At 40.9% G+C, this 16,408-nt stretch overlaps 2 protein-coding genes across 5 annotated transcripts in view; both read left to right on the top strand.

Annotated features, from left to right (window-relative positions):
- Window positions 1-1,021: 1,021 nt before the first annotated feature.
- Window positions 1,022-5,137, top strand: LOC128458472 (uncharacterized). Its single transcript, XM_053443311.1, has 11 exons — window positions 1,022-1,104; window positions 1,350-1,380; window positions 1,490-1,763; window positions 1,864-1,937; window positions 2,760-2,832; window positions 2,954-3,041; window positions 3,168-3,224; window positions 3,330-3,401; window positions 3,500-3,647; window positions 4,345-4,432; window positions 4,533-5,137. Exons 1-11 carry the CDS (start codon window positions 1,070-1,072, stop codon window positions 4,613-4,615), a joined length of 1,023 nt encoding a protein of 340 aa, XP_053299286.1. The 5' UTR covers window positions 1,022-1,069; the 3' UTR covers window positions 4,616-5,137.
- Window positions 5,138-9,148: 4,011 nt separating this feature from the next.
- Window positions 9,149-16,408, top strand: part of pbx4 (pre-B-cell leukemia transcription factor 4) — a 30,769-nt gene continuing 23,509 nt past the window's right edge. For 2 of the 4 annotated variants that reach the window (XM_053442602.1, XM_053442601.1), the window contains exons 1-3: window positions 9,149-9,941; window positions 12,213-12,326; window positions 14,001-14,074. In XM_053442602.1, the coding sequence (XP_053298577.1) occupies window positions 9,757-9,941; window positions 12,213-12,326; window positions 14,001-14,074 (373 nt within the window). In that variant the 5' untranslated portion in view covers window positions 9,149-9,756. The remainder of the gene's footprint in view (window positions 9,942-12,212; window positions 12,327-14,000; window positions 14,075-16,408) is intronic. The other 2 variants (XM_053442603.1, XM_053442604.1) reach the window with 1 other exon arrangement.

Raw genomic sequence — 16,408 nt, 5'->3', positions numbered from 1 at the left:
TGATATGAATTTAAGTAAACTTTAATTGTAAAACACATTAGCTGTCTAGAAAATACATATAGTAAACCAGTCCCTTGCATTGTGGATCAAATACTATACCAATCAACATGTTAAATGGCCTTGAAATCTAAAATGTGTATAATTCTGGCATCCTCTCTGTGGTATGTACCACCTGAAACCAAACCCCAAGTCAACAAAGAGCAAATATAAAATTCATGATACAGGAGGCTGCCACAGCTTAGCCTTGGTATACGTACACTTGACAGTCAATTAGCTTATCTTTCAAAAGCTAATTATAAAGAGAAAACATGAATAAATCTCAATAACTGGTGCCTTTCCTGATTTTCTTTACATTTCATTTCAAAATCAGCTATTGCACACATACTTTCCCTTTTCGCCACATTACATAGATAACACAGGAATTTGCCTATTGATACTTTAGAACACAAGTTAATGATAAAAAAGCGTCAAGGTCATAAGCTTTTTTCAGACGCTTCAAAAAGGAACAGTCATTTGTTATAAATATTTGTTATATATTAACTTATTTTGAATCCAGGGGTCAGGAAATCACAATGGATGTACAGTTTAAGAAATCCCTGCTGCTGTAAATGAAGAGATGTGCAAACAGTAACAATTGAAACGGCAGAACCACAATAGAGGAGAAAAACACATTCACTCCCAAGGAAATTAGGAATTTAGAACATCTTGAATTAAGGAAACAAATATATTCATACAGTTATTTTTTCACTTAAGTAACTGTATTAAGCTTAATATATGATAGATTATATATATCACTTTGAGCTGTTTTTCTTGTATGAAAGGTGCTATACAATACAGTTATTATGTCATATTATATTACATTACATTACATTATATTATATTATATTATATTATATTATATTATACTATATTATACAAACTGTTGATGCTCTGTCAGTAAAACTGTAAAAATACCTTCCTTTGCACCGTTTCTCTCGTGTTGCGCTCACACTACATTTCCCACAGTTCTTAGCTCCTCGGAGGGGTTCGGCTGGGCGCGCGCTGGGAGGAGAACTATTTGAAAGAAAAAATGGCGGAAAAACATTTGCAAGCGGAACACGACGGGTTTGTATTTTATGTTTTTCTCCAAAGTTAGCGTCAGTTGTGTTCTCGACGAACGTTTGTGTTGTGTTGAGCAAAGTTCCCCGCTAAATAAATGTATGTGTCTGGTGTGAATTGCTGTTTAGTTTGCGGTACTTGTTGACGTAGACGTGCTACTGAATGACCGTGGTAACGTTATTTGTCTTTACGTGTGTTACTTCTATTGTGCACATGTAACGTGTAGCTTGTAAATTCGTGTTTTCCTGCAGCTTCGGGACTGTCGCTGGGAATCAGACCGAGGTGAGACATTTGTCGTAACATTCAACCTAACTAACAACAACCGCTTGTTGTGTATCCGCGAGCTGCTCCTGCTCCGGAGGCTCACTTCGTGTTGTCTCTGTGCTCTCAGGTCTCCTCGGCCTCACAGTCGTCCAAAAGATGCTCCTCCACAAGCCCCGGGTCCTCGAGCCTCGCCAGCACGGCACCCCCATACAAATCCCCCAGGACCGACCCCCCATCGCCCACCACCCAGGAGTCACATCCAGAAACAGACAAGATGGAAAACACAGAAAACACAGAGGGGCCCTCAGGTGTCTCCGTCAGTCCGTCTGCACGCAGGAAGTCCTGGAGGAGAGCCACCTTGACGAGACGCTCTTTCCCTTCCCTGCCCAACCCATATCAGGGTGAGATGTCTGTCTGTCTGCCCCCCCCCCCCCTGTGATCAGCAAAATAAAGCTCAGGGGATTATTTGTCCATTAATGCCCATGTGTGTGTTTACTGCAGTTTTGTGCAGGAGCATAAGCACATCCTTGTCACAACAAGACAGGCTCGAGAGATTGATGGAGGCTTCCATGAGGGTAAGTGTGAAGGAGTCATTAGTACAATAGTGAATTATCTTTAAACAAACTTAATTAGAAATGTGACAAATTTATCAACCGGAAAGGAAAGGTTGAATGTATAAAAACAGTCCCCCTCATGAAACCACATTTAAGTTCAGTAGATCCAGATTTTTATTTGGATCTGCACCAAATTTGACATACTCCAGTCCAATAAATACCACTGATTTGTCCTCTGAGAAACCAAGGAAAATGTTGAAGAAAATCCAGGAATTGATCCGGATCAGCATTAAAAGTCAATGTGTTCTTCCCTGATTTAATACCGCATCCAACACATTTTGTGGTGATCTGTCCAGTACTTTTTTGCACTCTCTTGCTTTCAAAAAACAAAACAGTAAACAGATGGGGGTGAAAACATAACCTCCTTGACAGATGTAATCAGGCTCAATAAATGACTGTTCTTCTATTTAACATTTGTGATAAAGACCTTGTTAGGTCACTAGACTGAAAATATTTTGAAAGATGATACATTTAAAATAAAGTGTCTGTCTAACAAAATAAGGGCCATCAGATACCATTTGTTGGATTGCAAGAAGTAGATATTTACGTAGTGGTTTGATAAGAACATTGTGAGATTTACTGAGATTTGGTTTCAGAACTTTAGCGACCTGATGTTATGGCTTTATTCAAGAGTAATTAACTTCTGCACTGAAGATTTCTTTATGAAGTTCACAAAGAGAATACGTGTGTCATAATGAGAAGACCGTGAGGGGTTTGTTTGCACTTGATTATCGGTACAGCTCATAACTCTTGATAGTCTAATCAGGGCTATTTTGTCTCTAGCTGGCAGTTGAAAGAACTCAAAATTCCCTCCAGTCTGTGCCGAACAGCTCACTGGAGCGTTTTCAAAAACAAGGTAAGTGCTTGCACAGCTTTATTTGATATGCCACATAGAAAAAAAAAAATAATTATTATTATTATTAAAGAAGAATTGAGTTTAAGATGTATGTCTGTGTTCTGTGTCCTCCACGGTACAGTCAAGCACATGCAGAAAGAGTGGGGTTATCTGGCCAAAAGTCTACACAGTAAACCACAGGCTGATCAGCTTCATGCGAGTGCAGCCAGGTATTCTAGCTTTTCTATTTATTTACATCTCTGCATGAAAGATATTGATAACTATTTGTTCTTTTTGGCTACTGATTGATTTATCACTTTGCATTTATTATCATACGTTATTTTATTTTTCTTCAGTTCTTGTGATCCTGCCGTGCAGAGAGCCGTGGAAAAAGTCCAGAAAACCATCAACAGGCATGTTGTTCTTCATTCCACTCTCGCACACACAAATCCTTCATACCTTCAAACTTAACCATAGATGCCATCACCTATCATTAATCGGTCTGTTTTCTGTTTTAGGCTCCAGGCTGAGAGTGAATCTTGGGAGGCCCTGTTGAACAAACACCGGAGTAAAGCAGAGGAAGTGGAAAGGTGAGGGTGTGTGTGGTGTCCCTGAGGAATGCTGTGGTTATACTGTCAGTTTTGTCTTCACGGTTTTGTGTCAATTACGTGTTCTGGATTTGTTTCAGGAAAGTGGAGGAGGGCCAGGAGAGAGGCATCGCATTAGACTCTTCATGTATGGCCGAGTCCTCCCAGTACCTTTTCATACAGAACAAACCTGATTACCACGGCCTTCTCTGTAGACAGCAGCCCAAGCTTCACACTATAGCCGTGATTGTAAGTTGCAAATTAAATTGAATGTCACTGCTGACAATTTAAGCAAAAGCCCAAATCTGTTGTTTTAATTAAAACATTGTTATGATATGCCATCTTTATGGTGTTATATGATAAAGCTGGCATTAAAGAAGTGAAATGCTTCTTGGCTGTACACAAGAATTGGAACACATTCTTTCTTCTACATCTTTGAAATGTTTATTAAGTTTTTGGCTCTCAACTGTCGTGGTTGACGGTGCCAGTAAAGTAAATAAGAAAGTCACATTCAGTTTTGTCTGATTTATATTCGAACAACAAATTTCAACAGAACAATTGCGACACCCATACTGTGCTGTGAAGTTCTCAGTGCATTTCAGTCAGCTTCCTGTTATAAGTGATAGTATCCACCAAAAACAGTATTTTCAGCCTAAACAGTTTAATTTTCTTTTAACTTGACATTTCTGTTTTGTTGTGTTGTTCGTTATTTAAAATTGACCCCACTTTCTGAAAGTTGAACGGTGGATGTTACATATTAAGATTGCGGTAACTAGATATAATTATAGCTACGGATATATTTTTAAAACCCTAACTTTAATTGTTTCTTATCTGTTTTTAAGGCCTTTAAGTACACAGAGAACTACTACTATTGAAGTTAACATTGGTATTGAAATGATTTTGTCCTGTTTTACCATGTTTTTCCTTTTTATTTATTTATCTGTAGATGGACACTCAGTGTAAGATGGTTAGAGACCTTCTGTCTGTGAAGGAGCAGTCACAGTTAATCGTGAAGGAGACTAGTAGCCGATTGGGTAATGAACTTTATTCTTCTTTAAATCTTTCCTGTGGAATAATTTTGTTGCTTTCATAAATGATCAAATTAACATGAATTCTGCTTCTTTTTTCTACCAGCGGCAGAAGCAGGATTCCAGGATCTTTCACCCGACCCTTTTAGAAACCTTATGGCAGCACCTGTATCCTCTGCAACCACATGAGCACTCAGGCAGGAGGGAAGAACAAACGACAAAAACACATCAACAGACTCTGGCTCTTTATAAATTGTCTATGAGCTTATACATATTTTAATTTGCTGTTATGTGATTTGGGACCATACTTTTTCTTAATCTCTTTGCTCTGTCTTTTTAAAATAAATTAAACTCGTGTTTTCTCCATCAAATGAAACCATTTCATTCAGCAAACGGAAGGACTGGTAATAGAGCCACTTCAGGTAGTCCATGTGCTTGACCAGCAGGTGGCAGTGGTAGGCTTTATATATATTTATCCTGGCATGCTGGGTTAATGGCCAGAGGGGATTTTTATGTTTTGTCAAACGTGAATTAAGTGCATTCACTGCTGCAAAACCTGATATTAAGACTTGAGTGTCATCTGTCAGAAATGGAGCAAAGCCAAATGTTTCAGAAGACTTTGACAACTTCCTGTAAAACCAGAACATTTGTCATTCTGTGCATCTTCATAAAATAAAGACTGGGAAAGAAATTCCCCACCTCTTGGAACAATTCCCTTTTCAGAGTGAAGGCTTTTCTCTTTAAACATTGAAATATAATGATATCACAAACCAAAATTGATTAAGTGTTTTAAACAAATTACTTTTCAAAGAACTTGAGTGATCGGGTGTATTTGAAGTTACGCTTAAACAGAATCTATTATACAGGTGTTCTCAAAAGTCCTTATGCAAAGAGTAAAAACAATGACATAAAAAAGGTTAAAATCTATTAGAAAATGTGCCTGTTTTTTAATTAGAATTGACTTGGACAAAGGGAAAGCATTAATATTAATGCACATTGGTGAGAGAGTTTGAATAAATGGGGATCCTGCTCTGTAGTTTGCCTGCAGTCTCTTTGTTTTACATGCTCGTCCTCAGTCCCATTTACTCTCTTTTTGGTGCTGCATCTATTTCACTTCATCTGTGTCCCCTGACCATTCCGGAGGAGGCCCCTCCCCCACAGTGACTCACCCCCATCTCTTGCGTTTGGCTCGGTCACTGATGCAGAACGAAGCTTTGACATTGTACCAGTCAGTCAACGCTTTGTTCACTATCACTCTTATCTCTTGGAGCCATTCGCTCATTAACGTTCATACTTAATTTTTTTTCAATGATAATTACAGTAGGAAGGAAAACCCTTCTTCTCCCACCGCCAACGGTGTAAATGGGTTTCCTTGCTATGCAGATAGGATCTCCAAACATGGAGAAATGGTGAATTTTCCTGGTGGTTGCATACAGGAGATGTGACTAGAGAGCACGCAGACCAGCCAAGAGAAGCAGTGTTGTGACCGTGAGAGTTGTGAGTGAGGGAGGATGGTGCACAGCAGGAGAGATCGATTCCTATTTAGATGAAAATGAGGCTTGATGCTCATGGGGTGAGAGGAGGGCAGCTTTAGCATCCAAATGAATAGAGGCTCCACAGAAATGATCCTTAAATGAATCACCAACAATAAAACCAAGAAGTTTACAAAGCCACTGACACTCTTTTTACTTTCAAGGAAGGTCTCTGTTGACAGTGATTGACACTGACTTTGAGCTTCGATGGTAATCCCTGCGGCTGCTCACTTAAATTTGTATGATTAAGTGTTGCTTTAAACAACCTCAATGGCCCCAGTAAATGGTGTGTTAGAAGTTATTCTTTAAGTGTTTAATTTGAATGCAAAGGTTCCTGGGGTGGGACCAGTTTCTTCCTTGTTTGCAGACAATTAGGAGGAAGTAGGTGATTCTCTTTTCAATTAATTTTTTTAAAATTTTCTATTTAATCTTTATTTAATCAGGCAATGACTTTGAGACCGAGATCTCTTTTCCAAAAGAGGCCTGAGAACAAAAAACATTCACAATCAGCAGCAAACAAAACCACACAATAAAAATATATTACTAAAAACAGTCACAATATTGATGAAAAATATCAAACAGTAAAGATTTAAAATCTCCAAAGGGATGTATTAATATGCATGTGAATTATTTTCCCCTATTTGAACCCAAAAGTTTTAAAGATTAGTGTCGGTTGTGGTGGGAACCAACAGAAACGGAGATGCCTGAAATTGTGTTATATGCACATTCAATGAACAATTACTGTTCAGGTTTACTGTATTCTCGATCCTTGTTGTCTCTAACTTTAGATTGATTAGCCACAGATTGTGCTAGATGGATGTGCGGAGAGTCAGCATAAACCACTGCCAGTTTGGTCCTACTCCCTCATGCACACCCATCATCTCCTCCTCGCTACAGCAGGACTGGCTGCGGCGCTCCTCCACATCCATTCAGCCAGTCATTCGTCTTGGAAAAGCTGTCTCTCTGATCTGAGTGATAAACTACAGCAGAATTGCCCAGTTTGCAAAAAAACAAGGACACTTGTTTTCAATCTGTGCTGTCAACATTTTCATACTGAAAACTGATGGGATGTTTCATTCATCAGGGTCTTAAGACAGAATGATGTAGGTTTGTCTGCTCTGCGTGGAGGTTGACTATTGCTCTTGGTGGCGCGACAATGTGCCCACACAGACGGGTATTGGGGCTTTTACTTTGAGGCACAGTTAATCAATCTCTCCATCAAATATTGTAGGGGCCCATATTCACAAATCACGATTTGCCTCATAGGGTTTAACAAGGTGCAACTTCCTCAGCCCTTAACCACAGGCTAGAGTGAGGGAGAACAACCAACAAAAACCTTGTTAACGGGAAGAAACGCAGGAACCTCAGATCGTGAGCTTGTGAGGAATCCCTCTCCAGAATTGGGATAGATGTCACAAGTAACAAAGCACATCAAGAAAAATAAGAATATTTACAACATTCAGGAGAAAATACGGTGTCTAATATAAATGAAAAGGTGTATCAATGTTTGTTTTAAGTATTTTCAAAGAAATTACATGAGAGAGAAGAGAGCACTAATGACTGTTATTATGAAAGCAGTGTTTCCAGTAATAGTGCATGTGGGCAGGCATATTGTATATCTAAGCTATTTATGAAATGATACTTAACCTGGAGAGATCAAATTGGATCAAATACTCCTATTCTTTTCTATTGATCATATTTGTGAGCAGGGACAGGTTCAAGAAGCTCCGCACTTGCTCAAACAAACCTTCAAAGTGTATCTGAATGACACATGGCAGAGGCCCCATCATGTTAGATATTATAACACAATGCTTTCTAATCCTATTCCTGTTATAATCTCAAACAGCGTGTCATCCCCAGTCCTTCAGATGTCCTCATGCACTTCAAAGTTGTCTTTACAAAAGCAATCTGGGCTTTCTTGTGCCATGTAGGGGATCTCACCTTCAGATTAATGACAAGAAATACCTTTAACCAATTACAGTTGGGCAGGTATATCTAGGCAATTTATTAAATAATACTTAACCAGGAGATTTCAAATTAGATCCAATATTCCTCTTTTTTTCCCATTGATCATATTCATGAGCAGGGACAGACTGCTCAAAAGAAACCTTCACCATGTATGTGAAGAACATATATGAGGCTCCATTAGTTCTTATAACACTTATTATCTTGTTATCATCTGAAAAATACCTCACATCTCTTCATCCACTTCAAAGTATTCTTTCGAAAAAAGCAATCCTGCCATGTAGCTGATCCCACCTCATATTAAAACGCTGCTACCCAACTACAATAGGACACGCATATTGTATATCTAAGCAATTTTATGAAATGACAGGCTACTTAACAATGAGACATCAAATTGGATTCAAAACTCCATTGATGAGCAGGGACAGATTGCTCAAACAAACCTTTTAAATTAATGCGCATAACAAACTCTATCGTGTTAGCTAATATTTCATAATGTTTTCTAATCCTAATCTTGTTGTAATCTCCAATAGCACACCATCCCCAGTGCACTTCAAAGTTTTCTTTACAAAAGCAATCTGTGCTTTCTGATGCTTTGTAGGTGATCCCACCTTAGATTAAAACACTGTTACCCAGGGCAGGTATATTGCTTATGTAAGCAATTTATGAAATTATGTGCTGCTTAACAATGGGAGATCGAATTAGATCCAATACTTCTATTTTTCTATTGAACCCCCTTATGAGCAGGGACAGATTGTTCAAAACAACCTTCAAAATGTATGTGCAGAACAGTTATTATTACACAATGTTTTCTAATCCTCATCTTGTTATAATCTCAAATCGCAGATACCTCACATCTCTACAGGCACTTCAAAGTTTTCCTTAAAAAGAAAGAAGCAATCTGTGCTTGCTTATGCCATGAAGATGATCCCACCATACAATAAAAATACTAAATTTACACAAGGACCAGCAGTGGTGGTGACGTAAGGGGCTATACGTTTGTAAAGGCCGTGCACGAGGAGATTATTGTCACCTGCAGAGGTGATGCGGTTACAGTGTGTGGTTCGAACCAAACAGTGCCACCATTACAGCGGCTCGTACATGGACGCGGTGTAGTGCAGCTTTCCGTTGTGTAGCACTGGTTCCCCCAACACGCACGCACGCTCGCGCTGCGCGCTGTTGCGAGTTCAATGGTCAGCGCGGCGCACGCACGCACGCACAGCGCTCGCGCAGCCCCAGCACATCCCACATACTCGCGCGACACCAACAACAATGGCAAACCGCGGTGTGTTTTGGTAGGAGGTCTCTGATCGGGAGCGAGACCATCGTTTAGCTTCGTCGCTTCATTCGCGTCTTTTTTTTTTGGTTTCCCCTCCAGCGAGATTTACCATTAAGGCTTAAAAAGAAAGAAGAGGGAGCTCGCGTGTTGTCGCATTTTTCCATTTTCCCTTTCTTTATTTCGAAAATGTGCGAGGCGCTGTTGGCAAGCCCACACAGTCCGTGCATGTGTGTCCCTGCTGCTGCTGCTCCTCTGCTGGGCTACAGCTACTAACCTAGCTGCTTTTCACTCGGCGCTTAGCTAACGTTAGCCCGCTTAGCCGCGTTTATTGACTTGCGGAGGGGGGAAGAGACAAAACACGAGCGAATGTAAAGCGTGTTTTCGCCGTTTGTTTTATGACAACGACCCTTAACTGCTCGCTAATCGTCGCCGTCGGCCGAGGTACGAAGTGTTGTATGGTTTGTCGCGGAAAATACTTTGCGCGCTAGCTAACAGGCTAGCTATTTGTGTGTATTCTTCGACTGAGGGAGAACGGCGAGTTTTTCTTTGAAAGTATGGATGATCAGACCAGGATGCTGTCGAGTCTCGCCGGACTCGGTGGACTAGCACAAGGCGACGTCGGTGACCCGGACTCGGTCAGGAAACAGCAGTCCCTCGGTCAGCCCCAGCAAGACATCGGGGATATCCTACAGCAAATAATGGCCATCACCGACGAGAGCCTGGACGAAGCACAGGCCAGGTAAGACAGGCGAAGAGCCATTTTCCACTCCTCGTAGCTAAAGCTAAAGTGCGCTGTTGTGTACCTTACTTTTGCGTTATATATATGAAATCTTCACGTACGGTAATACGCAATTACAACATTATGCAACTTCACGCCACATTGTAATTCGCTGCAAACCCACTAACGTTCGATTTGCTCGCAGAATAACTTCAGCACATTACAGTGCTGTTGTGCCTTGAGACGAGGTTCTTTGTTAATTCAAACCGTGCTCCATGGCAAACTGTGATTGTAGACATGTTGATTTGGTTGAAATACGACGTGAACGTGATTGTTAATTGGTTTACTAATGCTGTGCCACTTTTAAAAGTTTACTCCTTTTGAGTCTATGAGAATTAACCACTTCCCCCAACACTGTAGCATTGTTTTCTGTTTAGGTTAATAAAGTTCAATGTGCCCCCTTGCATAAAGAAAACGCATCTTATATGTATTTTTTTTAAACAATTTGACATCATCTCATTGGCTCGCAGGACTATGCAAAGTTAGGGATCCAAATGTCCCGTTTGCACAGTCGGGTTTAAGAACTAAGACGAAGTGTGTCAACAAAATCGACACTGCCTTTTAAGATAGTGAATGTTTTGCAAGTTGTTGGAGACCCAGCTATCTGAGCTCATGTGGATCCTGTGTGGAAAAAAACGCTTTTTCATACCACTAATCAGACTCTGCCACGTTAGATTTGCCTAATTACAACAGCATGTATCTGATATGGCGCTTTACATCAATGAGAGCAGATATCATTAGTCATTGATATGTAAATCAGGGGGGGATGGATTAAGGTAAGGGTGAGGATTACTCAATCGTCCAAGGCCCCAGTGCTGGTTGTGATGACAGCAATCGGTCATTGGTATCACTCGCCACTTAATGTTTGTGTGCGAGGTGTTTTTTTTTTTTTTCTTCTCCTCCACCAAATCGTTATTGTGAGCCGTGTGGGCGCCGCAGCGAGAGAATGACTCGCACTCATTCGCCATGTGGCTCAAGGAGCATAAGGTCAGTTTCAGATGAAGCGTCCGTATTTTTGAACAATAGGCAAACGTCCACTGCAAAACGGTGGCCACAGTGTGATGTGTCATTAGCTAGTGATTTTCCACCCAACATTTGACCACCTGGTTCTCTTAATTAATTCACTCCTCTTTCACTCCCTCCCTCCCTGGTGTTCATCCTTTTCATTGTGTGCTGGGTGCAATCAATTCTCCTATAATGTGTACGCGAGTGCAGCTGTCCGCAAATCGAGTTTCTATTAATGAGATGGTGGTGAGGGGGAGGGATGATGCTACACCAGCAGCCTATGAACACTGGGGATATTACATTTTTCTCCACCACAAGTTTGAGGACTTAATCAGGCCTCACTTTGCGGACCAATGCAAATACTTTAGCTTTGGAATATTTCACGCAGGCCATACATAATATTCTTCTTATGATATGCGCCTTATCATTTACAAAACACTGTGGTTAATCAAATGCCATAATTAGAATGATTAGGATTTAAAGGCCCAATTTCCATTGTTGGGAATCATGTAGCAGTCTTATTATTAGATATAAACAGACTATTAAACTATTTATAGGTGTGGCTGCTTTGGAAGGGCCAGAGATGTCCTTGCTGTATGCTTGTATTGATCTGAACTCCCATCTCAGAGCAGGTCCTCTTCCTGTTATACGTATGAGAGCAGGGTTAACGCTAGGGAATGCAGTCTACTGTAGGTCAGCGGACATGATACAAATTGTATGGTGCGCACGGTTTAAGTCCTTGGAGCTGCCTTTAGCATAGCACTTACATAATCAATAAGGCATTTCAATCATTATATATTTATTTTCTGTGCATCATTAGCTGACAGGCTGGTTTGCACTGCATGAGCAATTGTTTGTCTGTCTGCTAATTTACTTCGTAGGTATAGTTGAGGTAAAAGGTTAAACCACAACCAGGTTAATGACAACATGCAGCCTGTTGTTATAAATAGGTTTGCTAATATCTAGCAGCTGGTCTGACTTCAAATGTACAAGCTTTATCAATATCACCCTTAACTCTTTGTCACCCACACATCAGTCCTCCCCTCAGTCGTGATCTACAAATTATTGTGTGAGGTGGTTCTCATGTGAGCACGACGCCCTCGCCGTGTAGGGTGGCAGTGTGTTGGGATGGGGAGTGGTCAGTGCCCTGCAAGAACTCGGTGTTGCAGAGAACACTTCCTGCGCACCATCCGCCCTCATCCTCTCACCCTGTCGCCATATGTTCAGATGCTGGCCAGAGGACTCGCCGGCGCATTGGGGTGGATCAGACGACCCCACAGAGGGAGGGAGAGCAGGGGGGGGCATGGCAGGGGGTGGCCTGCCACTCAACTTCCAACACAGGTCAGTACAGGACCGCATGAGCACCTCCTTCTCCCCCTCCTGCTCATACCCTCCATGCTGAAGGCAGCCCTCCCCCAACTCAAATCCAGCAGTGACAAAATTGGTGGACAAAATGACATAATTAATGCTAGACGCACAACTCTTGACATCAACCTGCCTCAATAAGCAAACAGAATGGCAGTTGTTTGTGGCATATACTGTAGGCGCACAATTTGATAGTTCACCTTAGTCCCCTAATTAAAATGCCAGCGGAAATTCACAACTGGAATTGTTGTTGAGGTCAGGTGTAGCCAAATCATCTTCATCTGTGGTTGTATTTATGTGTTGTTATTTGGAAGATAAATGCATTTGTGTAAGGATGATCTTTAGGCTTGCTTGTGTCATCTTCACCTCATTTTCATCAGAAATGGAGGCTTCATGTTGTCATTGTTTTTCACCATAACATTATCCTTGTTGTAAGTTTACAATTGCATTAGAATTGTTCTATCAATGTGTAATTTGGAAAAGAAATGCTTTATATCAGGGGGATCTTCAGGTGTTTAGTCTTTTCAAGCTTGTGTTTATCAGAAATTTAGTCGTTTTTCACCTAAACATTATCTGCTTTGCACTTTTACAATTGCTAGAACATTTTCAGTTTATTCTATAAATGATATCCAAATGCTTCTTTGCTTTCTCTGTAGGACAATTCAGTGAAATTACAGAGGTGTACAGAATTACCAAAACACTTAGATAGATAATACAATATGACAGCAGCACTGCCAGCTATAGCTGCACAGGTATTCTAGAATTTAACAACACCTCTCTGAAAACCTCAACAATAGTGGAACACTGTGAGCTACAGGGGTTGGAATAATTAATTAATGCTTTGTTTTACATTCTTCCCTTTAACCTGGTTTTAGATGTGAAAAATGTACACACTTTTGTAATGCAGTTTAATAGGTACCCAGTTAGCAATGTACTTTTCTCTCATGTAATTGGTTTTTATTGTCAACACAATAGTGTTAGAGATAATTCAGTAAAGTCATTTTGGGTCATATTAGGGTTCGGGCTTTGCTGCAGACCCCCGCTGTACATGTTTTAATAACTGTAAGCTGGACGGGTGTGTGTGGGTGCATGGATGAGTATTAGCAGGAGGTTTTGACGCTCAAGTGTTGGGATTTGATTACGATAACCTTAGTTCAAGTTCTGAAGTTTTGCCTTTTCTCCTTTAATTGCTATTAGCCTGTTCGGCAATAACGAGAATGCCGGTGATTAAATTAAAATTGCAACTTAATACTAATCCCCTCTATCAACTTGTAATCTACTTTTATGGTACAAGTCTTTCTGTAAGAGGTAGAAATTAGATTACTGTGGAATCTGGTGCTCAGTAATAATGACCTTGAGGTTTGGCATCATTACCTGTCCCATAGTGCAAAGCATCCAAATGACAATATTACTCTTGCTGGTTCAGATTGAAGCATCAAGGATGTTTACGCACCGACAAAAGCATTTGGCCATTAAAAATGCCTTTAAACAACATAGCTCTGTTCGGCTGTGTTGTACTTTACATGAAATTCTGTATGCATAATACACTACCTGTTTATGGGGGAGGACATGGTATGACTTGAGATTGAGGTCTGTTTATCGTAATCCTCCCTACTCTCTCCCTCTCTTATTCCCTCTTCTCTCTTACAGGAAGCATGCCCTGAACTGTCACAGAATGAAGCCAGCCCTCTTCAGCGTTCTCTGTGAGATCAAAGAAAAGACGGGTGAGTTTCAACTCCGCTCATTCTTTGTGTTCTCCAGTCTGCACAGGTTGTAACTCACTGTTGGGATAGAGTGTGTCTATGCTTCAGTTTTCCTGGCACCAATATACTTTTTATTGGCCTCTTGGAGAACTCCATTGATTGAGTATTGTTTGTATTAGCTGCAGACTCAACTATGTAGATGCATCTATGGTGCATGCTTTTGTTCAAGATTATTCTATATATGAATTGCTGTTAGTTGGGATTTTTTCCCCTAGTGATTATAAAAAGAAAATTGTCTATTTTTGGCCTCTGTCCAGGCTTCCCACCGACCAGCTGAAACTCATCTTAGTGGATTGGGGCCTTTGAAACTTGAGTCAGGCAGCACAAGCTGCGGCAGAACAACACTCAAACATGTTGAGATCACATTCTTATTAATGAGAATGCAATTCAGTTTTCAGTTTTATCTAAGGAAGCTAAAAGGAGAAGTACTATGGTTGTCACTAACTAGTATAACACACAGTACAGTGCATACCTCTGCTACGGCCCAACAGTCCCCTGGTGAAACTGCTTTTCAATTCACCAGATCCAGATTTTTATTTGGAACCACACCAAATTGCACATACTCTTACATATCATTCCCAAATGTATTTAATCTCTTTCAAATCAAAGAAATTGTTGAAAAATGCTAAATTTGGCAATGATACCGAAAGTGGGAACAAATTCCTGGATCAGCCCCCAGGTTCAGACCCAAGAATCAAAGAATCAAACCTGATCCTAAACTCATGCACAGTTAGTTTACAGCAGACAGCTATGAAAAATTCCCGGGTAATTACTTAACTGTTACACTCTTATGCTATTTAGAGTACAAAGATGTTCTTTCTCCAACAGCTGAACCACAAAGGGTAATTGTGCATTGAGAGCGAATTTCTATGCATATCAATGCAACCCCTTAATCTAAACGCAGCAATGCAAAGAAAATATTTGCAGCAATATTCTTATATTGTTCTAAGAAATAATAGTGAATTTCAGGAAAACACAACCTTATTATTAAATTGGTTCCTATGTAAATACAGTGTCTCTGATTAGCTTTGGTTGATATAAAAAAAATTCCAAGTAAACAAGCTGCTTATTCTCATCTAGTTAGCGATTCCAGTCAGCTCTCTGACAGACTCTAGTAGGGTTCAAAGGAGGAAGCCTGGGATGGATGGCAGATTGATGGTTATGGTCGTGTGAATGGGGTGGGCTTTTAAGAATTCTCCCCCAACTGCCAGTCTCCCTCCGTTCTTGTCTATCTGCATGCTGTACTCTCTTTCATTTGCCTTGTGTATCTACCAACAGCAAATCTCTCTTGTTCAAATACAATTTGAAAATGCTGCACTGCTGCCTGTTGTGGCCCTCTGTCAATAATGTATTATTGCTCTCCAGTGATGGGAGAAAAGTAAAGGCTTGAGTGAGTGGGGCAGGGTACACTGTTTCCCAGGCAACCAGTGGTCTTATTTACCCTAATGCCATTCACTTTGATTTTCCCATTTAGTCTCCCAGCAAACTGGAGAGGGGGTCTGTGAGCTCTTGTACAGTGAGCTGAACAGAGAAAAACAGACAAGGCAATAGTGTAGGTTAGCAACAGATCTGTTGTTGAGGTGAATATGCCAACAATGAGATATAGAGCTGCTTGGCTTTGCCTGGATCCTGCTGGCCATCTGCCACATAGTGCCCTGCTAACTGCACTGTGTACCTGCTTTGGCATTTCTGTTTCTCCGTCAGACCCCCTGCAGGCCCCATTATGTGCCTCTGGAATGTGAATTGACTTCTCTTCGGTGCAGCTTGTGGAAGATCCAATCAGTAGTCCTCTAGTATCTCCCCAGATTTTTCTGCAGTATTTTTTTTGCCAACAAACATGCACTTGCATTGGAACACCCACATACACACTCTGTCTCTCTTGCGCACATGCGCACACACCAAACAGGGATGAAAGCAAACTCGGTCTTGGGTCTACTCTTGCCTGCCTTGGTCTTGTCCTCTCCCCCTCCCTTCCTCTGCCTAGCTCCCATTCTTGAAAGAGAAGACTTGCTCTGAACTCCGGGCTTTGATATGGTAATGTAATGGTGGTGGTGGAGAGAGGGTGGGGGGTATGGGGGATGGGAGGTGAATTCCTCTGAGTGCTGCAGTTGGTTAGATTGTTTTCATTGTAAAGGAAATGTTCTGCGCAAATGCCAGTACCCCCCACCACCCCCCAAATACCCCATTTCACAACAGTTCCTGTGTTTTCTGGGCTCTCGCATTAAATATGACCTCCATCTTCATGACATTTTATACATTTCAATACTTTATTAAAGATACTGTCCAAAAAAGAAC

Source organism: Pleuronectes platessa, chromosome 16, assembly GCF_947347685.1.
Source record: "Pleuronectes platessa chromosome 16, fPlePla1.1, whole genome shotgun sequence".
NCBI lineage: Eukaryota > Metazoa > Chordata > Actinopteri > Pleuronectiformes > Pleuronectidae > Pleuronectes > Pleuronectes platessa.
Note: the sequence above shows the minus strand (reverse complement) of the source record. Positions and strands in the feature narration are given on the sequence as shown.